This window comes from Cheilinus undulatus, linkage group 16 (genome assembly GCF_018320785.1).
Source record: "Cheilinus undulatus linkage group 16, ASM1832078v1, whole genome shotgun sequence".
Classification (NCBI taxonomy): domain Eukaryota; kingdom Metazoa; phylum Chordata; class Actinopteri; order Labriformes; family Labridae; genus Cheilinus; species Cheilinus undulatus.
Window position 1 is genome coordinate 4,479,945 of NC_054880.1, and position 27,856 is coordinate 4,507,800.

The 27,856-nt window shown below is 39.7% G+C and overlaps 2 protein-coding genes across 2 annotated transcripts; both read right to left on the bottom strand.

The window, feature by feature from the left end:
* Positions 1-7,990: 7,990 nt before the first annotated feature.
* LOC121523763 (zinc finger protein 250-like) lies at positions 7,991-19,762 on the bottom strand. The gene is made up of 3 exons (XM_041808791.1): positions 19,630-19,762; positions 11,385-12,641; positions 7,991-9,296 (listed from the first exon to the last, which is right to left on the bottom strand). The coding sequence occupies exons 1-3, from the start codon at positions 19,655-19,657 to the stop codon at positions 7,999-8,001; spliced, it is 2,583 nt and encodes an 860-aa protein (XP_041664725.1). The 5' UTR covers positions 19,658-19,762; the 3' UTR covers positions 7,991-7,998.
* A 2,718-nt stretch (positions 19,763-22,480) lies between these two features.
* LOC121523846 (zinc finger protein OZF-like) lies at positions 22,481-26,840 on the bottom strand. Its single transcript, XM_041808902.1, has 2 exons — positions 26,369-26,840; positions 22,481-24,002 (listed from the first exon to the last, which is right to left on the bottom strand). Exons 1-2 carry the CDS (start codon positions 26,559-26,561, stop codon positions 22,930-22,932), a joined length of 1,266 nt encoding a protein of 421 aa, XP_041664836.1. The 5' UTR covers positions 26,562-26,840; the 3' UTR covers positions 22,481-22,929.
* Positions 26,841-27,856: the final 1,016 nt, after the last annotated feature.

Here is a 27,856-nt window from a genome sequence, read left to right on the forward strand (position 1 = left end):
TTTATGGTCTTCTTCTTCTTCTTCTTCTTCTTCTTCTTCTTCTTCTTCTTTGATTTCCGGCAGACTAGGCACAGCTTGGTGCATTGCTGCCATACACCGCTGGCTACACGTTATTGCAGCTCCCTCCTGTAAGGCCTGTATTCTACTCTACAGGCCTGTTGTTAAAAGAAAGTGAACTACTGCCCTGCACTCTCCCTCTCACCCATCCCTCGCCCAGTATTGTTGCAAGTGAAAATGATTGAAGTCCCATCTTTCCCAGATGAATAAATAGTATCTTTCTCTGCTCAGTGTAAGCTTGACACTCCATTATGACATGAATCACTGTCTCTGAGGTTTCGCAGTGTTCACACTTCCCATCAGGATGTTTCCCCACTAATACCAACCCGCTCACTAACCCACGATGCCCCAGTCTAAGCTTGTCAGCTTGACGTCCTCTGCCCTCGTCACACACTCTCTTTATGGTCGTAGTGATGGCTGGATTCAGAACAGTTCCCTCCCACTCCTGCTGCCACTGGTGGAGGATTCTTTTGTTAATGGTGCTGCCACATTCCATTTTTCCTGAAGGGACTCTGACATCCACCTCTTTCCTGCCACCTCCAGACTGCACTTTGCTGCCCTATCTGCCACCTCATTCCCCTCTATCCCTACATGTGCGGGCACCCACATAAACCCAATAGTCCACCCCCTCCTCTCCAGCTTAGACACCAGCATCAACACCTCCCCAACTATATCCACCCTAGCGTTACCTCCCTCGGCTCCCCTCAATGCCATTAGAGCTGACAGAGAGTCTGTACATAAAACCACCTGATCCAGCCCCCCATCCTCAACCCACCACAGGGCCCACAGTAGCGCTATCAGCTCTGCTGTAAAAATAGAGACTCCATCAGACAGTCTGTTGCTTTGGCAGATGTGGACATGTGGAATATATATTCCAAATCCTGCTTTCCCACTCTCTGGGTCTCCTGACCCATCTGTGTAGATCTTAATACACTCCTCCCATCTATTCTCAAGGTATCTCTCTACCCTTTCTGCCACATTTCCTATCGCTCCCTCTTGTATGAGCTGTTTTACTGACACATCCACATCTGCCTCAGCCCATAACCACCGTGGGACAGGTGGGCAGCACACAGTGGGTGCTACACTAATGTTTATGGCCTTCTTCTTCTTCTTCTTCTTCTTCTTCTTTGGAAAGGGAAATGCCCAAGAAAGTCCTGTTCAATGAAAAGGCTAAACCAATATATTAAAGAAATCAGTGTGTTTTTCTTGAAAATAAAGGTACTTCTAGAAAGGTCAGCAATGGGACTATTGTAAACTTAAAGGCCATCTGCAGGTGTTTTAGTGAACTGTTCTAGTACTACTGAAACTAAAAGAATTACATCCTGTTGTGTGATTTTGTAATTGCACAGCCTGGCATTGAGATTGGGGTTAGATTAGTTGCGCAGCTCTTAACCATCACATGTGTGCTTCAGAAGCACACATGTGATGGAGTATACAGATGCAATCAGAGTTACTAAACCCCCGTAGCAGATCAGGTTTATTGTGAAGATTTACAGATTTCCTGCTTTTTGCAATGAACAAATCCAACAAAAATTGAAATAGCGCAACACAACGAATGCTTCAAGTATTTTCTCCAAATTCAACAAAAAAACCCTATTTCTTCTCCAGTCTCAGAATTATTCAGCCCCTCACATCAAGCATCTTTAGTCTGCAGTAGAGCGCCTTTGCCTCTGTGGCCTCCTGAGAGTCATATCCAGACACCAGCTTCTGGCAGCGTTCCTGAGGAATCTTCGTCATGTGCAAACTTCTATTTCAGGACTGTTCTTGGGTCTGCACGCTGCAACCACCTTCTTCTAATTCCACCAGAGATTTTCTATGGGGTTCAAGTCAGGTGACTGCGCTGGCCATTGTAGAATCTTCCAGGACTTCTTCTGCAGCCAAGCCTTGGTGGAATATGAGGTCTGCTTGGATCATTGTCCTGTTGGAAGCCCGAGCTTCAGCTCTAAATCTGCCTAGGATTTCCTGCTACTTCAGTGAATGCATCTGTCCGTCCACACGCTGCAGGTTTCCAAAGGATGCAAAGCAGCCCCAGAGCATCACAGAGCCACCTCCATGCTTTACTGTGGACTCAGTGCTCTTTTCAGTGTCTGCTTCATTCTTCTTCCCCCAGACATACCGCTGATCCATCGGGCCAGAAAGTTCCAGTGTTGTTTCATCACTCCACAGAACAGAATCCAAAAACCTCTGAGGCTTATTTCTATGTTTGTTAGCACATTGGAGCCGGCTTTTCTTGGTCTTTTGGGTCAGTAGTGGTGTATGTCTTTGAGTTGGGGCATGGAAACGGTCTACGTTCAGTACTCCTTACTGTACTCATTGAAACCTCAGTTCCTGTCACCACCAGGTTCTGCTGGAGGTCTTTTACAGTCACACTAGGGTTTTTCACAACCTGCCTTCTCAGATATCTGGATGCAGCCATCAATAGCTTCCTTTTTCTGGTAGTGGAACCACTGTTCCTGGAACCTGGAGCTATGTTTCCAGTGGTGTTTCTAGAACATTCAGTGCCTTTGCTATCTTTTTGTATCCTGTTCCTTGTTTGGGGCTACTGTGGCTCAGTAGGTAGAGTCGACTATCCCACAATCAGAAGGTTGTGGGCTTAAACCCCAGCTCCTGCAGTCACATGTTCCATGTGTCCTACTGCTTTAGTGGTGTGTAAATGGTTATTGAAGTGTACGAATGGGATTAGCTAATACTGATGGCCAAATCTCCATAGCAACCTCTGCCACCAGCGAATGAACGAGTGAGTGAATGGGTGTACGGTGAAGGGCAGTGACCTCTACCTAATTTCTGTGTGATTGAAGAATCCATTTCTATACAGAAGAGGGTTTATTAACCAGCCATAGCCACTCCTCCTCATTATCATTTTAATTATGGCTAATTAAAATATATCCTCATTATTAACGTTATTTATAAATGACTGTTTTGCAGCAATTGGATAAAAACCCGCACATCATTAGATCCAATCCCAATTAAAGCAAAACTCCTTAAGAAGGATGTTCACATTATTAATCAGGCCACAGGTTTCAGCAATATGGGAAAGAAAAAGGATCTCTGCTGATGAAAAGCCTCAAATAGTTTAATGCCCTGGACAAGGAATGAAAACATGAGATATTTAAGGAAAACTTCAGCGTGATCATCGTACTGTGAAGAAATTAGTGTCTGATTCAGAGCACAGACGGGTTCCTGCAGATAAAGACATAATGAGGAAGCTTTTTGACAGACTAATTCATCAGATTAAGAGAGCAGATGCTAAAATGCCATTACAAAGCAGCAAACAGGTATTTGAAGCTGCTGGTGCCTCTGGAGTCCCACCAACCTCAAGGTGTAGGATCCTCCAGAGGCTTGCAGTCGTGTATAAACCTACTATTCAGCCCCCCCTAACCAATGCTCACAAGCAGAAACGGTTGCAGTGGGCCCAGAAATACATGAAGAGTCATTTTCAACAGTCTTGTTGACTGATGAGTGCCGTGCAACCCTGGATGGTCCAGATGGAGGAGTAGTGGATGGTTGGTGGATGGCCACCATGTCCCAACAAGGCTGTGACATCAGCAAGGAGGGGGTGGAGTCATGTTCTGGGCCGGATTCATGAGGAGAGAGCTGATAGGCCCCTTTAGGGTCCCTGAAGGTGTGAGAAAGACCTTGGCAAAGTATCTAGAGCAGTGTTACCCAACGCTGCTCAACCAAAGAGCAAAATTGTTGAAAAATATCTTTGCAAGAGCCACAATCTAAGTGGTGAAAAGTGGCAAAAACTACTTGAAGTAGCAATTAAAAATATGTGACAGGTGGCAAAAAATGGTCAAAAAGTGGAAATATTGTGGCACAAAAATGAGTGAAAATTACTAAAATGGGCAAAAAGTAGTCAAGAGTGGCAAAAATGGGCAAAAAAAGGAAACAAGTGGTATACAGTGGAAAAAGGTAGCTTATTTAGACAAAAGTGGAAAAAATGTTTAAAAGAAGTTGCAAAAATAGGAAAAAAAGGTGTTCTCAATGGCAAAATGCAGCTTAAATGGGCAAAAAGTGGGATAAAAGTGGAAAAAATGGGGGCAAGTGGCAAAAAGAAGCTTCAAAATGGCCATAAAAGGGTAAAATGGGGTATTTAATGGCAAAAGGTAGCTTAAATGAGTGAAAAGTGGCAAACATTGTGAAAATGGCAAAAAAGTTTCCCTTCTTAAGGTTTCCTGGGGGAATAATATTTAAAATTAAGACACAAAAGAGCCACACATTGTGTATATATAGAGTTTCTGACTGACCACTTTCTTCCATGGTACAAAAAGAAGAACCGTGCCTTCTGTAGCAAAATGATCTTCGTGCATGACAATGAACCATCTCATGCTACAAAGAACCCCTCTGTGTCATTGGCTGCTATGGGCATAAAAGAAGAGAAACTCATGGTGTGGCCCCCATCCTCCCCTGACCTTTAACCCTACTGAGAACCTTTGGAGCATCCTCAAGCTAAAGATCTATGAGGGTGGGAGGCAGTTCACATCAGAACAGCAGCTCTGGGAGGATATTCTGACATCCTGCAAAGAAATTCAAGCAGAAACTCTCCAAAAACTCACAAGTTCAATGGATGAAGAATAGTGAAGGAGATATCAGAGAAGGGCTCCTATGTTAACATGAACTTGGCCTGTTCAGATGTTTTTGATTGAAATAGCTTTGATTTCAGTAAATATGACCTCCTAATGCTGCAGATTCAACACATGAACATGTTCAGGTCTTTATAACCTATAAAATGTTCTGAAACTCTGCTGTGCAGGATAATGAGGAACAGTGCATTTTCCTTGACTTTTGAAAGAAACAGTTTTCATCGGGAGGTTTGTTCAATAAGATCTGAATTATGCTCTAACAGTTGATGACTTGAAAATTATACTGTCTGTCATTTACATCGACTTTTTAGGAAAACCAGAGTAAAATATTTGCATAATAATTTGGAACGTGGTGTAGTCACATCACCATTATTCAGAATTGAATGTAATGGCAGTCACACTTGTTGGTGAAAGCAGTTTATTGATTATAAACGAACACAGCGGAGTAAATCAACAACACAGGCAGAGACAACCAGACAACAAATGAAGCAGCTTCAACAAACCACACATGGGACGCTGCGGTCAACTAGATAGCATCAAAACTTTAAACACAACAACACTCCCTAAAGGTATTTCTGCCCAAACCAAGACTCTTACTTGAGACCATTGTGTGGTTAGAGTTTGAGGTCCAGCTGGATCCAGGTGTGGGCAGAGGCCGTTGATGGCAGCAGGATTCAACTCTCTTGCTCTATCATCCTTTGGCGGCAGAAGTGTTCCTTCAGTGCTCTTTTTTTTGGATAGGTCATAGGGAATCTATAGGCCGTATAGATTCAGGCTTCTGTCTGGATGGAAAAGAAATGTAGAAAGAAAAAAAAAATCTCTCAATTCTTAACCAGCCAGGTGAGGCCAGGAGAAGCAACAGGAAATCACCCCTGAAGCAAAACAATAGAAAAGAGCCGCTGTGGGGACGGTTATGGAAAGAGGGCCTTCTATATTCTCTTGTAGGGTGAGTCTTTGATACTCAACACAAGGATCTACTAACCATTCCACCACACAGGCTGAGGACCAAGGGACATTTAGACCTTTTCGGTTGGGGCCCTGATTCTCTAGAACAATCTAGAGGAGATAGACTGGAAATTTCCAACTACTCTTAAAGCTCGCAGAAAACACATTTATAGAAGTGCGCTGTCACTGAGTTGGACTTTTAACTTATTTTATTTCATTTTAACTCAATCAGATCTCCTTGACTGATTGTTTTGACAGCTTTGTATAAGTCGTATTGCTGTAATTATTTTCATTATCTTAATCTTGTCGTTCATCTATTTTTATTCCTCTGTGTTGGTGATTGTTGTTGCCTGGGCTTTGTGTTTTTGGGATATCTATTCACGTGAACCTGATATCTCAAGAACACTTGAGGTATTTTCCTCAGAATTTGCACTAATGTTTACTTATACCTGAGAATTAAAGGGGACATACTTCACCTTTTAAAGACAAATTTATATCGGTGTCAGAGGTCCCAAAAACATGCCTGTGAAGTTTTTTTCTGTAAAAACACTCCAGTATTGATTTCTGCATGTCTAAAAACCTCCTCTGTTTCAGCCCTGCTCAGAACCAGCTGTTTCTGTGTCTGTGGCTTTAAATGGTAATGAGCTGTCTGACTCCGCCCCTGACTGCACCCCCCCTTTAATCCAAAGTTAAAGACCTGAATGGGATTCCAACCATCAATCTCCCAGACCAGAGTCATCAGGGTAACTCACTGAGCTATCCAGCATCTCAGCTGGCAGCTGAGAGGAAGATCAAGAGAGGAGGGTAGCTTTATTCCAAGCAGGGAGGGCCAACCGAATCTGGGGGCGGGGCTAACTCCCTACATGACATAATGAGGGGAAAAATCTGAGAGCGGCTTGTTTCAGCACACATTTTCTGAAAGGTGGAGAAAGAGAGGGGGGAGGGAATGGATTTTTCTGGTACTTGGGGGGATCGTGGACAGGCCAGGGACACATATTTTTGTAAGAAAAAATGGAAAAGGTGATTGTTACATAATATGTCCCCTTTAATTAATTTGATTTTGGAGGTCAAAGGTTATTTGGCCTCATTGTCAACCTGTTTATATTTGATCCACAGAAAACACCCTAGCCCTTCTTTTTGAGCCACCACTGTACTTCACTGTCGAGCAACTGGAAACTTTACAGAAGCATACACAGAGTGTTGAATGTTTCAGTGTTGATTTTAACACTCTAAGTGTAATTTTAACTCCAGTCAGAGTAAATGGCCTTAAGTGTTGGGAGTTATTTGACAGTGTTAATGCACCAGTGTTAGTCCAACTCTGTAGAGTCAATTGATCCAAGCCCCGCCTACTGCATTTTCAAATCTAGGGGGCAGAGTTTTCCCATAATGCCTTTGTGCAGGGTGTTTAGCTGTGTTTCAGATGTTTTAGATGTTTAGCTGTATTTAAATGTTGCCTGTACAGGAATCACTGCTGGGGTTCACTTGTACATTTCTTGAATTATCTTAAGTTCTTATTTTTTGATGTTAAACACTTTTGCACCATGAGTGTAGCTGTCTTCTACGTTGTTCATGTCTTGACTGTGGTAATGTGTTTCTATAAACATTGGAGAGAGTGCAGTCTGTCAACTCAGTGCATGTTTCATGTCTCAGTGTGCCTCATTGTTCCATGACTGTTATAAAATATCTCACATTGCTGCAGCACTACAATATGAGGTGGCAGTCAATGATATCAGGAGTACCTGATTTTAAATACACATTTTTTTTGTGAAGCAGGCATGTCTTGTTTCTGTTCTCTTGTATTCTGTCCATCCAGAATATTCCACTCCCACTGGAGTAAATTGTAATACCCTCATTACTGTTAACAAACCAGAGTTAAATGTAGTCCGGTATAGCTAAATTTTTAACACTGACACTATTGTAGAGTATTAGCAACACTAACCAGAGTTCACCAGTGTAAATATTCAACACCACACAGTGTTGGAGTAACACTGGTCCAGTGTGAAAAAAGTAACACTTTGAAGAGTGTTAAATTAACACTCAAAAGTGTGGACACATACAAACACTTTTCTAGTTTTAGATTTAACACTCTCAATGTTAATCTAACACTGGTGTTTTTGCTGTGTATAACTGCCAGTTTGTAATTCTAGTCATGTTGTAAAAAAGGCTGCATCTCTATTTTGAAAAGTGTTATATAAGGTGTATTTTTTAAGTTACAAAGATACTTTGTGTTGTACTGGTTATCCTGTTGTTTTGTTGAATTCTTTTTGGGATCTCCTTGAAAATGAGATGATTTATCACTTCAAGAACTTTCAGTAATCCACCATGAATTCAGCACCAAGCAAAGTTACAGTGGCAAAAAACCTGCATTTTATTAGGCACCAATAGAAATAAAATAACAACAAAATTGAAATGATTAAGTGGGTTCTTCATCACTTAAATGAACCACGACTTGGTTTAGATTGCCACTGCTCTCAGCAACACACTTGTGTTTCTTGAGATTCACTGGCTGAGTGAATCTTTTATTACAAACAGAGCAGCTAAAGGGTTTCTCCCCTGTGTGGACAACAGCGTGTCTTTTAACGTAAGCATTTCTTGTGAATTTTTGACCGCAAACAGAACAACTAAATGGTTTCTCTTCTTTGTGGACAATCAAGTGTTGCTTCAGATGATCATGTTGAGAAAAAGTTTTACCACAAATGGAACAAGTGAACGGTTTCTCCCCTGTGTGGACAACAGCATGTCTATGCAGAGATCCGCTTTGTGTGAATCTTTTCCCACAAACTGAGCAATCAAACAGTTTCTGCCCTGTGTGGACAACAGAATGTTCTTTAAGATGTCCTTGTTGAGAAAATCTTTTACCACAAATGGAACAATTAAATGGTTTCTCCCCTGAATGGGCGTCAGAGTGTCTTTTTAGGTCCCCACTTCTCGCAAATCTTTTACCACAGACTAAACAACTGAATGGCTTCTCTCCTGTGTGGACTCTCATGTGCTTCACCATCTCTGGTCTAGAGAGAAAACTTTTCTCACAAAATGAGCAGCTGAAGGGTTTTTCTACTGAATGACGAAGCATATGCTGTTGTAAATATTTTCTACCTGGGAATCTTTTCCCACAAATAGAGCAACTGAATGGTTTCTCTTCAGTTTGAATTCCTTTTTGCTTCTTTTGTCCAAAGCTTAGAGCACATTCAGAGAAGCTAACAGATGTATCTTCAGTGTTAAATTTCACATTAGTTATAGCTCTATCTTCATTTTGTAGAGGTATTAAATGTTCCTCCATATCACTCTCCTCAAAATCCCCAATTTCATCAGTATCAAATACAGAAAGTACTGAAGTCTCATCAGCATTAATGGTCTGTGAATGATTGTGTGGATTAAAGTCTTGTTCTTGTTCTGATCCTTCACAGTCCTCTCCCCCAGTTTCTGTTTTCAAACCTTTGGCGTTTCTGTTCTCTTCACTTTGGTTTTCATGAAGCTGTGTGGACTGAAGTTTCTCTTCTTCGTCTTCTTCACTTTTCACAACGACGGGAATGAATGTGAACGTGCTAATGCGAGCCTCCTCTGCCCCTAGATGCTGCTCACTGCTCAACAGTTCCTCCTGTTCCTCTTTAATGTGTGCTGGCTCTGGTGAGTTCTCCTGGTTTGGACTGGAGCATCTCTCCTGCTGCTCGGCGAGAACTTCCTCTTCTTTTACAATCAGCTCCTCAACATCTGTAGAGAAAAATCAAATATACATTCTGCTAATAACTGCAGTCTAATATTAACATCAAAGCACTTGGTGAAATGTGCTTCTCCAGGATGAGACTAAAGGGAGCGCTTGTGTTTGACTGTCATTTCCAGACACAGTTATACCTGCTTGCTTCGGAAACATTGTGTAGGACAGGGGTTCTCAACCTTTTCAGCCCGTGACCCTGAAATAAAGGTGCCAGAGACCGGGGACCCCCACTGTACCTGAAGGTGGTTGAACAGCCACGCACATTCAAGAACAGTCATGAGGAGACAAGGCCGTCTATAAAGGGGGAAAAATAGGAGAGCTTTCTGGTGCCCGGCCAAACTGAGGGTCCATGGAGGTCAGCAAAACCATGATCCATTGTGAAGTTAAGCTGTGATATCCATATTTCACTTTTAACCTGAAAAAAATAACCCCTCTTAACAAAGAAAAAAAATTACATTTTTGTGTAGTAAATAGCCTTCTTAAAAATTTCAATCCCCTTTGTTAAAAAAATAATAAAAATTGCTCTAAAAATTGGTACAATGGGTTAATAATGGCAAATAAAATAGTGGAAAAGGTGGTGAAGTTGGATTTTGAAGGTAGCAGAAATGGGTTAGAAGTGGCAACAATTAAATAAAAATTGCAAAAAAGGCAAAAATTGGTTAAAGTGGCAAAAATGGGCATAAATAGTGGTAAAAGGGAGTTAAAAAATGTCTGAAATGGCTTTAAATTGGCAAAAATGGGTGGAAATTTGGTAAAATGGGATGAAAGGTTGATTAAAAAGAAAACTGCCAAAAAAGGGCTGAATGAAAAAGACAAAATAGGCAGAAATTAAGCCAGCAAAAATAGGCATATCAAACTAAAATGTGGTTAAAATGGGAAAAATTGTGAGTAAAAGGTTAAAAGGGGTTAATAGTAGTAATAATGGATCAACAGAGGCAACATTAGGCTTATGTGGCAAGAATTGGTTTAGAAGTGTCAAAAACCAGGCAGAAAAAATGGTGGAAAGGGTTTAAAATGGCAAAAATAGGTGTAAAATGGTAAAAATGGGTTAATATTGGTGAAAAATATGAAAAGGTAAAAAAAAATTAGACAAAATTGATGTAAAGTGGCAACAGTGTAATAAAAAAATATTTAGCCTAGTTTTTCTAGGGCATCCTGAGACCCCCATCTCAGTGTCTTGAGACCCCAAGGTTGAGAACCACTGGTGTGGGAAATGGGACATTTTTGTGTGAATAACCAAGCATTACAAAAACTGAAACTTTTCTGGGCACTGCATTTATTCACATACACATCTTTGTCCTCTGAGAACATGAATATGTTCACAAGGGATGTACGATATTATCGGCCTGATACTGGTATCGACAGATATTAGCTTTAGAAGGCGATTACTGGTGTGGGCAGATATCAAAATCTCTGCAACATTTTCAATAAAAAAGTTTGTGGAATTTTAGACTTGACTAACAGACCTACATCAGTTCAAGTCTTTTTCTTTACTCATTCAAACTCCATTAAACTTTAAAGTGTGTTTTAAGGACTAAAGTTTGTTTCTTTGTCCATCCTTAAATTGTAAGATGTGTTCAAAGGACTGAAGTTTCAGGTATGAAATGAGTATTTAGACATAGATATCGGTATTGGCATCGACCAAAATGAATCTGTAAATATTGGCATGTCAGATATCAGCAAAATCTAAAATCGCACATTCCTAATATTCACTGTTAAAGACACTGATTAATGCTGCCTGAGTCTTTCAATGTGAGTAATTTCTCTGATATATAATTTGCAATTTAATAATACATTTAAATGTATGCAATGCATTATAGTCCTTTTGGTTTTGACTGTTTGAAAAAATGCTTGTTGGAGAAATGCACTATCCTGTTACAGTCAAGAACTTGAAGGATTATCCCATTTTATAGGGGAAGATTTCATCTCTACACCTTGTGCCTTGTTTCAAGGGACAAGGTGATACTGGAAACCAAGGGTGGTAAAAGAAATGGGACTGATTCTTGACCCCAAACCTTGTAGTGCACAGAACAGTTAATTGTGTTTTTTTCTCTCCGATAGGAGCTACTATCCTGATACTTTACCAAATTCAGAGCTGAAGGCTTTCTCTCCAGAGTGGATTCCCATATGTCTTGTCACACTTGCTGGCCGGGTAAATGTTTTACAGCACTCAGAGCAGCTGAAGAGTTTCTCTCTTGAGTGGGTTTTCATATGATTTGTGAGATGATGTTTCAAGCCAAATCCTTTACCACACTCAGAGCAGGGAAATGGTTTGTCTCTGGTATGAACCACAATGTGTCTGGTCAAAGTACTCTGTTTATGAAAGCTTTTGCCACATTTAGAGCAGCCAAAGGGTTTCTCTCCTGTGTGAGTTCTCAGATGCTGTGTCAAACAGCCTTTTCTGTTAAAGGTTCTACCACACACAGAGCAGCTGAGGGGTTTCTCTCCTGTGTGAATCTTCATGTGCCTGGTCAGGCAACTTTTCAGGTTAAAGCTTTTACCACACACAGAGCAGCTGAAGGGTTTCTCTCCAGAGTGAATGGCTGTATGAACCTTTAGATTACAAAGTTTGTTAAATCTTTTGCCACACACAGAGCAGCTGAAGGGTTTCTCTCCTGTATGAATTCTCGTGTGCCTGGTCAGACATCCTTTGTTGTTAAATCTTTTACCACAAACAGAGCAGCTGAAGGGTTTCTCTCCTGTGTGAGTTCGCATGTGTATTGTAAGATCACCTTCTTGGTTAAATCTTTTACCACACTCAGTGCAGCAGTGGGGTTTCTCTCCTGTGTGAATTCTTGTGTGTTTTGTCAGACGACATTTGTATTTAAACCCTTTACCACATTCAGAGCAGTGATGTGATTTCTTGTCAGGCTTTTCTGTCTTATTTTTGACGTTGTCCACTGAGTTTAAATCTGACTGGTGTTCGGCTGTATCCTGCCAATCAGTGCTGTCGTCAGTCTCAGGGCCAGAGGAGTCCTCAGTCTTGACTTCAGTCTCTGGTTGTAAATCTCTCTCTGGGTCAAAGCCCCTCTCTGCATCTGCTTCTCTGTCCGCTTCTGTTTCAGTCTCTTCGGTTTGTCTTTGGTAAAGCTGTGTGAGCTGAGGACTCTTGTCATCATCTTCACTCTTCACATGAACAGGATAAAAAGTGAACTTGATGATATCAGCCTCCTCTGTTCCTTGAAGCTGCTCTCCCTCCTGACTGCTCCACAGTCCCTCTGGTTCTTCTTTAATGTGTAGAGGCTCAGTGATCTCCTGTTTCAGACTGGAGCTCCTCTCCTGGTGCTCAGAGGGATCCTCATCAATACTCACTGAAAGCTGCTGGACCGCTCCAGGGAACACTAAAATATAGAAACACACCTTAAGAAAAAAAAATCTTGCAATAGTGATACTTGACATTGTTGATTTTAGAAGTAACCCCCCTCAAACAATTACATCCTTCATCAATCAAAGATCAGCTTTCATTCACTTTAGCACTTCGGCTCTTTATCATCTGCCTTACGCACTTTAACTGCAACAGTCACTTTATTCCTGGCCAGCCTTAAGCAAAGTCATGCTGCCACCTACTGTACTGTTATATCTGGTCTTTGTATTTTATTGTACTGATTATGTCATCTGGTCTCTTGGTGTTTTATGCAGTTTTTTTTGTTTTTGTTTTTACTTTTCATCGTGTACATGTTTAATGTACTCTGCTGCATTTGCCATCAACCTGCCAGGGACTACAGATGAAAACTAGACAATTCCCTCAAGCGGAAATTGCGAGAGGGGCTCGGGGGGCGGTGCCGGTTTCAACGCAAGGCCATTTATGACAATAGCCGACTTGTCATTACAAGGTCATGTCCAAGTCCAAGCTGAAGCAGCATGTAGCTGGACAATGACACGGTGAAATGGTTGAGAAACACTGTACATGACAGGAGACTTCATTCATGTGTTTTAGTCATGTGGCCTGATTACCTGATGCTGGTCACCTGGCAACTGAGCCTCAGCTGTTTTCTTGACATACCTGGTGGTGTTGACCCTCCCTATGAAATAGAGTCCTTTATTTGAATTTTATACAGACATGCAGTTCCTGTCAAGGTCTTGATGAGAGCAGGTGCAGAAGAGATGAACTTTGTTATTTCCAGCTCCATTTGAACACATTAAAAACTTTTGAGAAAGGATTGTGTGTTGCTATTTTGATTGACGTCACCAAAGTCAAGAGAACACAGAAACACACACCAATGCGTGCTTCACGCGCTAACACACATACAAATGAACAATATCTCCCATTCACTTCATATGGGATATATGTGTGGCTGTCTTTGGCGACTGATGTCGCCAAAGACTTTATGGGGGACTGTATGTGGATGAGAAGCCACCCACCATCCTGTTAAAGCATTGTTTAAATGGGCTGCTTTATTGGAACAGCTCCATGTGTGTGCGTGATCAGAGCCCATTGAGGGCTGTATCTGTGTGTCAATCAAGGATGACATCATCAAAGCACCAGAGCTGCTGTTGCCATGGTAATTAATGCCTACACGGTTACGCATCACTGATTACAGATCAGTTACACCTGAGGCAGCAGAGAGTAGTTTTGGGTGATTTTTGCTTGTGAACACAGTCTCTTTCTCCTCTCCGTGTGCGAAAACCGTAAATGGTATCATCAAACGGATTTCGGCGTGAGCATCTGCAGGCTTGGAACTAGCTGTGATGTAATTTTGGTGTTGATTGTTCAAGAAATGAGGCCAGGAGGGCGATCTAAAAACGGGCATCTTTTTGACTTTGAAATGAAATGGATCCGATTCGGTAACATTGCAGCAGATGGCCAAGATGTCCATTTTCTTGGGACAGTTGGTCCTCTCACGCCAAAACTGCACATGATATGGCTTTGATTCTTGGTTCCACAGTAGTGGGACAAGATTTCCTCCGTTTTGATATATTTTTTACGTGTGTGGTGTTAGATTTGTGGCCGTAGTCACAAGTTGTTCGCAAAAGTCTCAGTTGATGTGTTGGCTCTCTCACACTCTGGGGTGATGACATCACCCACTCTAGCAGGGTGATTTTTCATGATTTTCACTCAACGCACAGGAGATTTGAAGACTTGCCTATCGAAAACCGTAAACCCCATCATCATAACAAAGACATTCCTGAAGACAGGACAAAAATACCTGCGTTTTAAAGTTTGAATGATCTCTGTAGGTGAAAGTATGGCGAAGCAGTAGGGGTGGTAAAAACCCCTATTTTTGGGGTTTCATTGTCTCTCTCCCCATTCATTTCAGATGGGACATTTTTCGCAGTTTTTTGCAAATAACTTTGCAAAAAACTGGCAAATCTCTTAGAAAAGTCATCACACACCGATCGGGAACAAACCACACATTTTGATGTATAATTTGCAGGGGTTTTCTCAAAGCCCTAGGAGGAGTAGCGTGGCGAATTTTTGTCCATAAGATGAAAATGGAAGAACAATAGTGGCTCGTGTTGTTGCCCCGAGCCCCTAATTAGCCTTTGGCTACAATCTGGCACTTTTACGTGTCCATGTTCATTAATGTGCATACTTCCTTGTGATAAATATATAGATAAATAAAATTCAAAAAGAGCCAAATCCAGTCAAAGGTTATGTCATGAAAGCTTATCACATTAGCATTTTTGTGGTAAATCTTTATAACTCTAATTTTGAACAGTTCTTTATTAAAAAAACCAAACAAACAGTTTATTATAATTATTATTCCACCAATACAGACTGGTAATGGAGCAAATGTGCTGCTGATTTCTCTACCCGCCACCAGAAATAAACACATACAGTGCTTAACAAATTTATTAGACCACCTGTCATAAAAACAAGAAAACATCAATATTTTAGAAATCTTTCAGAAACTTGTTCAAAACTAAAAACTAAAAACGTTTTCCCCTTTGGAACAGGAATGAGGAATTTCAAACTGAATTCACCTTTTTATACCCCAAATTTGAGCGGGCTCACTGGGCTTCTCTGAGAAGTCAGAAATGAATCAAGCATAACATTTGTACATTTTTCTGTTCAGGAATGACAGTACATAACTATAATTTGACATAATAATCTTGAAATATTAATGTGCTTTACTATTTTTTCCTTTTTTTTGTAAATCAGTAAATTTGAAAATTCATGGATAACAAAAATAATTCTATTTTAGCATTAAAAATATCATTTGGGTTAAAGAGCTTCTACATATTGGTGTATTAACCATTGCAGAAAGATCAAAAATGATTTTGGTAATTACCAATGCTGTTAATTTAGGGCAGCTGTGGCAGAAACCTGACTGTGGTTAGGGTTAGGGTGGGCTAATACATTTGTTAAGCGCTGTACATAGTAAAACACTGCTGAAGGGGCACTCACACTATGTCCAGCTGCTCTGTGGTTCTGGGCAATTCATCCGTTTTTAATTTCAACCTCAACTGTGTTTAAAGACAGTCATTAAACAATTACTGGACCATATGCCTATGCTTGTTTTGTTCATAGGCTATAATTTTTAATACACGTTTCAGTGTTTTTGCTTTTTTTTGCAGCAGAAATACATCACAGTTTTATAAAACATGGTTGATTCTTTATTCATTCCTAATGATCATCTTTATATTTATATTTTCCATTTAAAGCATGTATTTTTCTACATCACTTGATTTGGTTGTCATGTTAAACTTCAATAAATAATTTGATGTATTTTATAAAAAAATCAGTGAGTGATAGTGTTTGATAACTGTTATCTCAATATCAATGTAAATAATTGTGATCAAAAGTTTTGCCACGATTAAGCAGCCATGCGACACACCAAAGAATGATAGTACCCCTTCCTAAGACCCCCACTGACCTATACTCAGTACTCCAGGCCCAAGCGTGCCCTTGCACCATCACCTCTTTGTACATTCATCACCACGTATCCATACAGCACATGCAGAGCTTTGTTTAGCAGAAGGGTTGTGTCAGGGTCAGCAGGAAGACAACCCAGGAAATAAAAATGCAACTTAAGCTTATTTATGAGTCATTTCAGTCAGATATGGCCCTACAACGATCCTGGATTTCTATTATCTGAGGCATTTATTAGCAGTAGGCATGCACAGTGTTATCAGCATGATATCAGTATGTACAAACATGTCCAGACGATATATCAGCCATACATATCGGATGTGTAAATCATTGATCGGCCTTAATAACAAGTAAAATATACAACTGCACCATCAGGTGTAGGTGGTTGTGTAGGGTGCAACACAACCAAGGAGGCCCAAAGTGAGCCCTGAACATTCTGAATAAAAACAAAACAACTACCAGACTTTCTACTTCCTCCCTCCTCTTTCAGCTCTGCCTGACTCTGTCTCTCTTTGAACAGGAGACACTTGGTGTTCTTCACAAAAATAACACGCATTTATATCAGGATCAGTTACAATGACTTTGGAAATAATGGCATAAAAGATATCGGCCTATTGCCTATCCATACTTAGTACAGATTGCATTTCATGTGCATGTTGTGTACTGCTGGTTGTGCTCATGCATGAAAAACTGCACTGTGTCAAAGCTCTCCTGTTTCATCAGTGCAAGGCCCAGGGGAGTGTAAAGTGTTTGATACGGTACAAAGCATTACCCCGATAAAACAGACTGGTTTAGGTAGGGGTGCACAGTACTGGATTTCTACCAGTATCCCATGTGTCAGTGTTTACTAATTCATTTTGGCCGATACCGACACCAGTACCAGACTCAACACTTTAGTCCTTAAACAAACTATCCTAAAACTTAAAGAATGAGGATAAGGAACACAGACTTCAGTCTGTCGTCCAGTTAAAAAGGTCCCAAACTTATCCGTACATGTGGCTGTTGTTTTCCTCTGATTTAGGCTGATATTGATAGCTGAGACATCGGTAGTAAATTTCAACAAAAACGGCCATATCTGCTGATACTGATGAGCAACTTTCTGAGCTAATGTCCTCTGATAGTACCCATAAAAATCATGCATCCCTAGATTTTGGTGGTCATGTATGACAAAGACTGCCATCTGTGAGTGCCCCCTTGTAGTCCTTGTATTTTATTTGACCTTGTTTCATGGTCGATCAGTTTCATGTATTTGCATAAGAAGGTGGAGGCCATGTTAAAGCCCCAGCACTGATTTTCTGGGTTGACTTGGATCATAAATATTAGGGGTGGGAGAAATAAACGGTACAGCATATTGTGATGTTTTTAGGGCTGACAGCCTTAAGTTGATTGGTCGATGACCTCATGTCCGACCAAAATCCAATTGGTCGAACAATTGGACGTGTTACTTTAATTGGAAGAATCCATTTCTTGCAGGTGTGAGAAGGGAGACGTCATGTGTTTTTATTTTGTCAGTTATCTAGTGTTACAGAGATATAATTTACAAAAACAAAAAACTATGATTAAAACTATTCAAATACGATTAACTCGTGCCTTCAAGGGTAATTTATTACAGGTTAAACACCCAGACAGTCATAACGTCTCTAGGACCGTCCCACCTTAGAGGAGAGCCTGTGAAGCATGTGGTATATTGTATTTAATGACAACATAAGGTGGTTATACTGCAGAATTTTAACTTCATTTTGGGTTCATTTTGAATTTTAGTTACCCCGTAAATGCACTGACTACATTGTCAGTGATAAGTTTGATGCAGAAATAACATTAAGGTTTTTATTTTTTGGTCCATCCCATGACCAATCGATTAATTGATGGTCTGGTACGATTTTAGTCGACCAAGTTTTTCTTTGGTTGACTACAGCCCTAAATATATCGTATCGTCTCGTCCACCAAGTATCCATTTTTTCATATTAACTAATATGAACTGAACTCTATGATAATGGAAAATAAAACCTGTTTTGGACAATTGTTAGTCCAGTGAGGTCGGCAGAGGTGACGGCCATAGAGCAGGAGAAAGTAAAACAAACACGGCAGCACCAGGGGAAGGATGTTAGGAATGCTAGCAGGGCACAAAGCAGAAATACGACAAACATGAGGGCAAGACTAACGCTAAATCAGCTAAACTATTAAAAATGGTATAGATCACAATATATGGTATGTTTAAAAAATGTGTAAAATCACAATAATATCGAATCGTTACCCAAGTATCACAGTGATATTGTATCGTGGAGCCACTTGTGATTCCCACCCCTAATAAATATATGATTTAATATACGGGCTCGTAAACAGTCATAAGAATGAGTTAATTAAGCTTCTGTGAAACTCAGGTGTTACCGTGTTCTAGGGGTGGGTAAAAATGTCGATTAATCGATGCATTGCAACACCCCCCCCCAACTCAACATCGATTCAGCAAATCCTCTGAATCGATTCACTTCCTGGCCAGTGGGGGGCGCTGTGCGTGTGATTGGCGTTGTATGGACGGAGGCCGCACTCGACCAAACAACAACCAACCATAACCAGGTTATGTGAGGTTTATCACAATGTCCAAGAGGACAGAAATATTATTAAAGTTTACATGCACTTTACTTTTTCAGTGTTTATGCAGAACTGTCATGTTTTTTACTTTTGTACTCCATACGCACAAATAAGTTAATATTGTGCAAATTTTTATCTTCAGATGTTTTATTGCTTAAAAATGTGAGGTGACCTTCAACATATGTTCACATGGGCATGAAAATAATCATTAAAAAATTGTCAACAGGTCATTTGTGTATTTCTACTTCTTACTGAATCGACATTGAAGCTTTTAAATCGATATCGAATCGAATCGCAACCTAAAGAATTGAAATCATGAGGGTCTTAACAATGTTCTGTTTTACAACCAAACTTGCAGAAATGTTGGGGCGGTTGTTAAAAGAAGAGGAGGTGAAACAAACATGACCCCGTCTCTACTTTTCTGAGATGTGCTGCTGCCATCACAATTCAAAATGAGCTGATATTTCTAATGAAATGGTAAAAACGCCCCAGTTTAACATCTGAAATGTTGTTTCTGTTCTGTGAATATGATGTGGCTTTATGGGATTTGACCACTGTTCTGTTCTAATGGACATTCCCTACAGCGTCCCAGCTTTTCTGGAACTAGGGTTGTAGTTATTCTTGGAGCTTCTGGAAAGATCTAAATAAAATAACTGAACATTGAACTGTAAGATGAGCTTTCTCAAACTGAACAGGCCTCCTGTTAAACCAGTAAGACCAGTTTAGACTGACATGTTTTCCCTTCTAATGAAGAGAAGTCAGATTCGCCTAAACCATGATACCAGTCATTAAAGAGCTTTGCTACAGTCGGTTAGCTTCCTGCGGCTAACGCCAGGCTGTCTGCAGATGTAAACGTTAGCTAAAGGCTAGGCTAAAGGCTAGGCTAACAGCTACATTTACCAGAACCAACGAGAGAGAAAACAAACCTGACAGATCCTGAAACCCTCCGGACATTTTCACTCAATTAAGAGTCAAAAAAGGAGCCGCAAAGTCAGCTGGGAACTCTTTAAATGTTTCTCCAGGACGGTGGGTCATCCAAACATGCTAACTGTACTAGACAGGAAAAAGTTTTCATGACCCGGAAACAAACACACCACTTCCTGTATACTCACCTGGCCTTCAGAATAAAAGACTGCCAAAGCCCTGGTCATACCAGGGTAAGTCTTTTTTTTTACAGATTTTTGAGAGCTAAAGCAAACTTCAGCATTTTCTAAAGCCATTAATAAACAAGTGTCTGCCATAGATCTGTGTTATGTGTTGTTTTTTATTGTTGAACCTTAAAATAGCCTAAAAAAGGTAAAAAGGATAAGTGAAGTCCTGATCTGAATTCATACTAAACTAGTGGCATGTTTTAGTTTTAACATCATGTTTAGTTCAGGTCATTTTGATGCTTGTTTTAATGAACAGTCAGCCGGCGCCTAACTTTAAATGAAGCTGACCCTTCCTCCTGGTAAAGGACGGTGTTAGTGTTCCCTGAAGGAGAGAATAAAGGGAGCAGACTCCTTTCCTATCATTTAGAGAACTCCAACAGCCTTCATCAGGGACGACCCTAAAACACTTTCAGGTCGTTTCACTCACTTAGGAACCTTCTTAAGCAAACGGACCCTATGTGTCTATGTGGTACTGATGGCCAGGTCTCCATAGCAACCTCTGCCATCACTGTGTGAACATGGAGTGAAAGATGTAAAAGCACTTTGAGTTTTCAGAAGACTAGAAAAGCATTATACAAGCTCAAGTCCATTTACCATTTGTTGGTCATTTGAATAACTAGGGGTTAAAAAATCTGCATCAAATCATAGGAGTAGAATAAAAAAATACAATCTTTAAGAAGAAACACACAAATGAACAACTCTGTAGTTGAAACTTGCAGCATCTGAGCTCTGTGTTGAGGCCTGAAAAGCCCTGATCTACTCTCAGGGAACTCAGTTAATCATTTAAACATTTATGAACATAAGGCTTCAAATATAATCAATAATGAATGATTTTTATAACATAAGTAACACAGTTTCATTTTGAATAACCCCAAAAATATTTGTTTCATGCCACATTGTAATTTATTTTCTTCTTCTTTTTTCTTTTAAAGTCCAAAACACACGGGCACCATCCGACACATGTCCAAACATCCTCCTCCTTTATTTTCAGTACAAACCCACACTGACCACGGTCACAGAAATTCAAGCTACTTTATTATGGTGGCACATACAGGTATAGACATTATCAGATAAGCCACACAGACAAGAATATAAAAAAAAATAAAACAAAGAAGATGACAAGATCAACATCAGAAAGGAAGCAAATAAATACTGTCACTCAGTAGCAGTATTAGGGTGAAAGGGAGCACAAACTAGTATTTGATGAAGCTCTTTTTCAGTGTTCTTGTACAGTTAAAAATGCACGTCTTTTCAGAATCTGCAGTTCTCACAGCTTCGACATTTTCTGAAAACTTGATATAGTCCATGTAGTCGCTGAGGTGCACCAACTGACAGCACTTCTGCCTGTGTGGTTTTTAAACTAAGGTTTCTTTGGCTTCACCTGCATTTTTTAAAATTTCCTTCTAAACTCCATGTACTGCATGTACCAAATTTCTTCTTCTGTTCTGTTTCTCCACCTTTTTGTTCATATATACAACCCACTGAAATAAAATACTGTTGAGTAGAGATGTAGCAACATTGAAGTTTCATATCAAGGTTACAGGGGCCAAAATGATCACCATTATCAGTATTGTTGGGTTAAATCTGCAGAATTGTGCACAAGATGGCAGCTGATCAGGCTGAAAATATCTGACCATGTGTGATATCAGAAGATAGTGTTGTCTCTGTGCCCTATGCAGACTCATATCACTGAATATCACCACCAGGATCTTAAAGCATGGGAATCCCAAATGGTTTTAATAACAGAATTAGAGCTAACCAAGGCGACCTTAAGCATGGTAATCATTTAAGCCACTTACCATTTTATTCCTGCTTAATCCTCAGGCATCACTGAGGACATTTTTGTCCATTTGTGCACATTTTTCCTCTTTCTCTGCTCACCATTTTGGCCGTGTTAGTGTATATGGTCTCATTTTTTGCAAAAGTTTCTTTCTAGACAAGTTTTTGAATTCAAATTTCAATCACTCTAACAGGTCAGGGGAACACTGTGAAACAAATTTACTACCCTTTAAAGCCATTAAGGACAAAAACACTTCCAAAACACTGCTATAAAAACTGAACAGATTCATATTTTTTTCTGCTTGTTTTGCATAAATCTCTTAAACAACTTCAGCTGTGCTCAAAACTACCAAACATTCAATCATTTCGAGGATTTTAACCCTTTAAATGCCAGTTTGATTACTTAAAGTCAGTGTTGTTTTTATGAAAAAAAAAAAAAAAAAATGTGAAATCTTCTTTAAACCAAATGTTGGATGGATGGGGCATTATTTCTAAATCCAGTGTGGAAATGTCATTGATTAGCCAAAATATTGACTTTGATGCATTTTTAGTTTTTGAGTAGCATCTGATTTAAAATGAACCACCCTTTCGAGTCATTGAGGACAAAAACATCTACTTTAAAAAAATGGCAATAAAAAATAGTATAAATTAATATTTTTTTCTGCTTTTTTTGGTCAAACCTTTTGATCAACTTCAGTTCTAATCAAAACAATCAATTATTGATTAATTTTCAGGATTTTAACCCTTTAAATGCCAGTTTGATTACAGGATGGTCATTTTTTTTCTAACCCCCCCCCCAAAAAAAAACAGTAATTATTTTCCAGAGAACTAATGTTGGGGGGTGGGGGTGTTTTTATTAAATCAGTCCTGGGTATGTCAAACCTTAGCCAAAATATTGACTTTGATGCGTTATCAGTTTTTGTGTAGCATCTGATTTAAAATTTTCTACCCTCTCGAGTCATTATGGACAAAAACGTCCCGTTGACCCACATTCAAACCACATTTTTGATCTTTAAGTACTCAAACTGGCATTTAAAGGAATAAAACCCTCAAAATGTTGAGAATGTTTGGTAGTTTAGAGCACAGCTGAAGCAGAAAAAATATTAATCTTTTAGTTTTTATAGCAGTTTTTTGGAAGTGGACACTTTTGTCCTTAAAGGCTTTAAGGTGGTTAATTAAAGTGACACCTGAGGGTTAAAGGTTATATTTGACAAGATACTTGTTTTTTAATTTCATTTTTTAAACGTGTGTTTTGGCAGACAGCACTGTGATATTTTTTGCAGCACAAGAATGCAGCTAAACGGTTAGTTCCCCCATGTGGACTAAAGAATGTCTCTTTAGATACCCATTTAGAGCAAATTTTTTACCACAAACCTTACAACTAAAGGGTTTCTCTCCCGTGTGGATTATTGAATGTTGCCTCAGACTTTCTTGTTGAGTGTAACTTTTACCACAGACCAAACAGTTGAATGGTTTCTCCCCTGTGTGGACAACAGCGTGTCTCTTAAGTTTTCCATTTTGTGTGAATCTTTTACCACAAACAGAACAACTAAATGGTTTCTCCCCTGCGTGGGTGAATGAGTGTTGCATCAGATGGATATGCTGAGAAAAACTTTTACCACAGACTGAACAACTAAATGGTTTCTCTCCCGTGTGGACTCGCATGTGTCTCACAACCTCTGTTCTCTTGAGAAATCCTCTCTTACAAACCGAGCAGCTAAAAGGTTTTACTGCTGAATGACGATGTTTGTGTTGTTGTAGTTGTTTCTTACCTTTAAATTCTTTACCACAAACCAAACAAGTAAACGGTTCGTCTCCTGTGTGGATTCCTTCATGTTTTTGTGTCTGCTTCTTTAGACCAAAGCTCTGAGCACATTCAGAAAAACTAACTGATGTATCTCCAGAGTTACACTTCATCTCACTTACAGCTCTGCCATTGTTTTGGAGAGGGTTTAAACCTTCCCTCAAATCACCATTAACATCAGCATCAGATCCAGGAAAAGGTGAAGATTTGGCAGGAGTATCTGTGTGTAAATAACTGTATGGATTCAAGTCTTGTTCTGGTTCTGATCCCCCACAGCCCTCTCCTTCAGTTTCTGTTTTCAAACTGTCGTCTCCACTTTGGTTTTCATGTGGCTGTGAGGATGGAGTTTTCCCTTCATTATCTTCTTCACTCTTGAAATAGACAAGACTAAAGGGGAACCTGCTGGCAGCAGCCTCCTCTGCTGCTTGATACTCCTCATAGCTCCAGAGTTCCTCCTGTTCCTCTTTAATGTAAGCTGGCTCTGGTGGGTTCTCCTGGTTTAGACTGGAGCTCCTCTTCTGCTGCTCAGGAAGAACATTTTCTTCTTTCACCGACTGCTGGACATCTACAGAAAAAAAATCATTAAAAAAAATAAATACCTGATTTGATGTCAGTTCTTTAGTCAGAATACACTTACCAGGGATTTTAGCGACCCTTACTTTTTTAATGCTAACATGCAACAAACTTAATAGGATTCTCTTTCTTCTTTTGCATGTTCTGGCTTGTCTTCTGCTGATTTAATGATGTGTGGGTTTTATACAACTGTAGCAAAACAGTAGTTTGTAAATAAAACTAATAATAATGATATATTTTTATTAGCCATTAGTTTAACTTTCATTAAGTACAAATTGGTCAGTGATGGTGATAATGATGAGGAAGAGCAGGAGGAGAATGCAGCAGAAACAGCAGAACAAACAAAACACTGACAAGAGCGTTGGCTGATTAGTCAATCCTATTCTGCATAGAAATAGAAATCTCAGACTGAGTTTAACTTGTTCTCAAAACCCTAACAGAGCAAAATGGAGATAGATAATGAGAGCCTGTGATGCAGCCCCTTGTATTATTGTTAACTTAATATTTAACAGAAAAACTCAATAATCAGCAGAAAAACAAAATGTTAGGCTCACAGAGATGATGGACATACTGACTTGTTGAGCCATGTTCTGAGTCAAATTTGCAAGTCTGCACAGTCAGTCCAGAGAGTTCAGACCGTTATCGGATCAGTGCTCGTATTGGCTGATACCCAACACATTGGTATCAGAATTTTATCAGGAAAGAAAAAAAAAGATAATGGAACATCTGTTGTTTTAATGATCACATTCAGAAAAAAAGTACATAGCCACCATTTTTGTATCTGCAGTGAGTCTTTTGGTTCTTCTTTGCTGCTTTAAAAATAGTAGCTAGCGTATGCAATGGTTTCTGGCAGCGAAGAAGAACGTATTTCTGGTTTACAGCGCTAACATTTAGCATGGCAAAATGAAGCAAAATAGAAGTTAAACCAAATGGCATTGGATCGATGTACTCACTGATACAAATACAACATTTTTCCAAAACTGGAATCAGAATAACTCTAGTAATTTCTGCCCTATTACAGTCATGGATTAAAGTATTGGTACCCCTGGAATTTTTTCAGAAAATACACCATTTCGCCCAGAAATTGTTGCAGGTACAAATGTTTTTGGTATACATGTGTTTATTTCCTTTATGTGCATTAGAACAACACAAAACATCTGAAGAAAAAAGACAAAATTGACATAATTTTACACAAAACTCAAAAAATGAGCCAGACAAAATTATTGGCACCCTCAACTTAATATTTGGTTTCACAACCTTGGAAAAAATAACTGAAAGCAAGGCTTACTCAGGTACATTTTTGCAAACTCCAGTCTGTCTTTTTTATGTCTCTTTGTCAGCAGTGGGGTTCTCCTGGGTCTCCTGCCATAGCGCTTCATCTCATTCAGATGACCACGTATGGTCCCAGCTGACACTTTTGCACCCTGAGTCTGCAGGACAGCCTGAATCTGTGTGGAAGTTGACTGAGGATGTTTATCCACCATTCCAACTATCCTGTGTTGCATTCTTTTGTCAGTTTTTCTCTTCCGTCCACGTCCAGGGAGATTAGCCACAGCTCCATGGTTATAAATTTCTTGATTATATTACACACAGTGGACAAAGGAATCTCAGGATCTCTGGAGATGGTCTTTAACCTTGAGATTGTTCATTTTTTCCCCCTATTCTGCTTCTTAAGTCCTCAGACAGTTCTGGGCTCCTCTTTCTCTTCTCCATGCTTGGTGTGACACACACAGACACACAACACAAAGGCTGCGTCAACTTTTAGACATTCTAACTGGCTTCAGGTGTGATTTCTAGATTGCAGCACCTGTTACTGCCACAGGTGAGTTTAAATGAGCATCACATGCTGGAAATAAAATGATTTACCCACAGTTTTAAAAGGTGACAATCATTTTGTCTGGCCCATTTTTTGAGTTTTGTGTAAAATTATGTTAATTTTGGCTTTTTTCTTCAGATTTTTTGTGTTGTTCTAATGCACATAAAGGAAATAAACACATGTAAACCAAAAACATTTGTACCTGCAACAATTTCTGGGAGAAATGGTGAATTTTCTAGAAAAATTCCAGGGGTGCCAATACTTTCGTCCATGACTGCACATCCCTGCTGTGTGATTCAGTCAGTGCTCTAACAGTTACCATCATTGCAAATCAGGTTTACTGTGAAAATGTTCAATCTTTTTTCTGCTTGCAATGAACAAATGTCAAACCTGATAATATTTCTATTACTATTTCTATGTTTTGAGTTGAGAAATGCTCACTTTTAAACATTAGACTCATACATTTCATGTTTAACACCGTAATCACGAAATAGTAGATGATTATGAAAAATGAAGTTAAATAAATACTAAACTGAACAAACCTGCTCTGTGTAAACAGACTTCCGGGTTTAAAACAGCGTCCAGTAGCTTCTGTTGTCTTGTCTTCTCCTCCGTTGATCTCCTTATTTCCTCCTCGTACTCCGCTATCGTCCTCTCAAACAGCCCAAAAACCTCCTCAACAGCAGCAGCCAGCCTCTGGTTCACTAAACATCTCAGCATCTGGACTTTAGACATCTTTAATCAGTCTCAGAGACTTCTCTTTCAGACTCTGTCCGTTAAAACCGCTCTGGTTGCTCCAGCATGGAAAGCTATGGGCGTTAGCTTCGTAGACCGGCAGAGTCCACTTTAAAGACTTTAGACTATTTCAGACACAGCTAGCACAAACTAGCGCTCTAGAGAGACGTTAGTAAGGCTTTGTTAATAAGTTAATACAAACATGGAGGACAGAGAAGATCTATTTCATACGGAGAGATGAGGGAGGAGGTAGCGAGTTAGCATCATGTAGCATTCAGGTTTATGGTCTTCTTCTTCTACTTTTCTTTAAGGGCGGTAGCGCCTGCTTTAGTGCATTACCGCCACCCTTTGGTCTGGAATGATACTGCATAGGCTTTCAGTCTAGAATTTTACGACGGAGTATTAGGGCCACACGAAGAAGAAAAAAGTATTAGGGCCACACGAAGAGGAAAAAAGTATTAGGGCCACACTAAGAAGAAAAAAGTATTAGGGCCACACTAAGAAGAAAAAAGTATTAGGGCCACGAAGAAAAAAAAGTATTAGGGCCACACGAAGAGGAAAAAAGTATTAGGGCCACACTAAGAAGAAAAAAGTATTAGGGCCACACTAAGAAGAAAAAAGTATTAGGGCCACACGAAGAAGAAAAAAGTATTAGGGCCACACGAAGAAGAAAAAAGTATTAGGGCCACACGAAGAAGAAAAAAGTATTAGGGCCACACGAAGAGAAAAAAAAAGTATTAGGGCCACACGAAGAAGAAAAAAGTATTAGGGCCACACTAAGAAGAAAAAAGTATTAGGGCCACACGAAGAAGAAAAAAGTATTAGGGCCACACGAAGAAGAAAAAAGTATTAGGGCCACACTAAGAAGAAAAAAGTATTAGGGCCACACGAAGAAGAAAAAAGTATTAGGGCCACACGAAGAAGAAAAAAGTATTAGGGCCACACGAAGAGAAAAAAGTATTAGGGCCACACGAAGAGGAAAAAAGTATTAGGGCCACACGAAGAGAAAAAAAAAGTATTAGGGCCACACGAAGAGGAAAAAAGTATTAGGGCCACACTAAGAAGAAAAAAGTATTAGGGCCACACGAAGAAGAAAAAAGTATTAGGGCCACACGAAAAAGAAAAAAGTATTAGGGCCACACGAAGAAGAAAAAAGTATTAGGGCCACACGAAGAGGAAAAAAGTATTAGGGCCACACGAAGAGGAAAAAAGTATTAGGGCCACACGAAGAAGAAAAAAGTATTAGGGCCACACGAAGAGTACACATGTATTAGGGCCACACGAAGAAGAAAAAA

Coding starts and splice junctions, on each gene's coding strand:
- LOC121523846 (XM_041808902.1), bottom strand. CDS start 26,561: ATGTCTAAAGTCCAGATGCTGAGATGTTTAGTGAACCAGAGGCTGGCT. Junction 24,003..26,368: donor AGTCTGTTTACACAGAGCAG/GTTTGTTCAGTT, acceptor TTTTTTCTGTAG/ATGTCCAGCAGTCGGTGAAA.
- LOC121523763 (XM_041808791.1), bottom strand. CDS start 19,657: ATGTCCGGAGGGTTTCAGGATCTGTCAG. Junction 12,642..19,629: donor AGGGTTTCAGGATCTGTCAG/GTTTGTTTTCTC, acceptor TCTATATTTTAG/TGTTCCCTGGAGCGGTCCAG. Junction 9,297..11,384: donor AGCCTTCAGCTCTGAATTTG/GTAAAGTATCAG, acceptor TTTTCTCTACAG/ATGTTGAGGAGCTGATTGTA.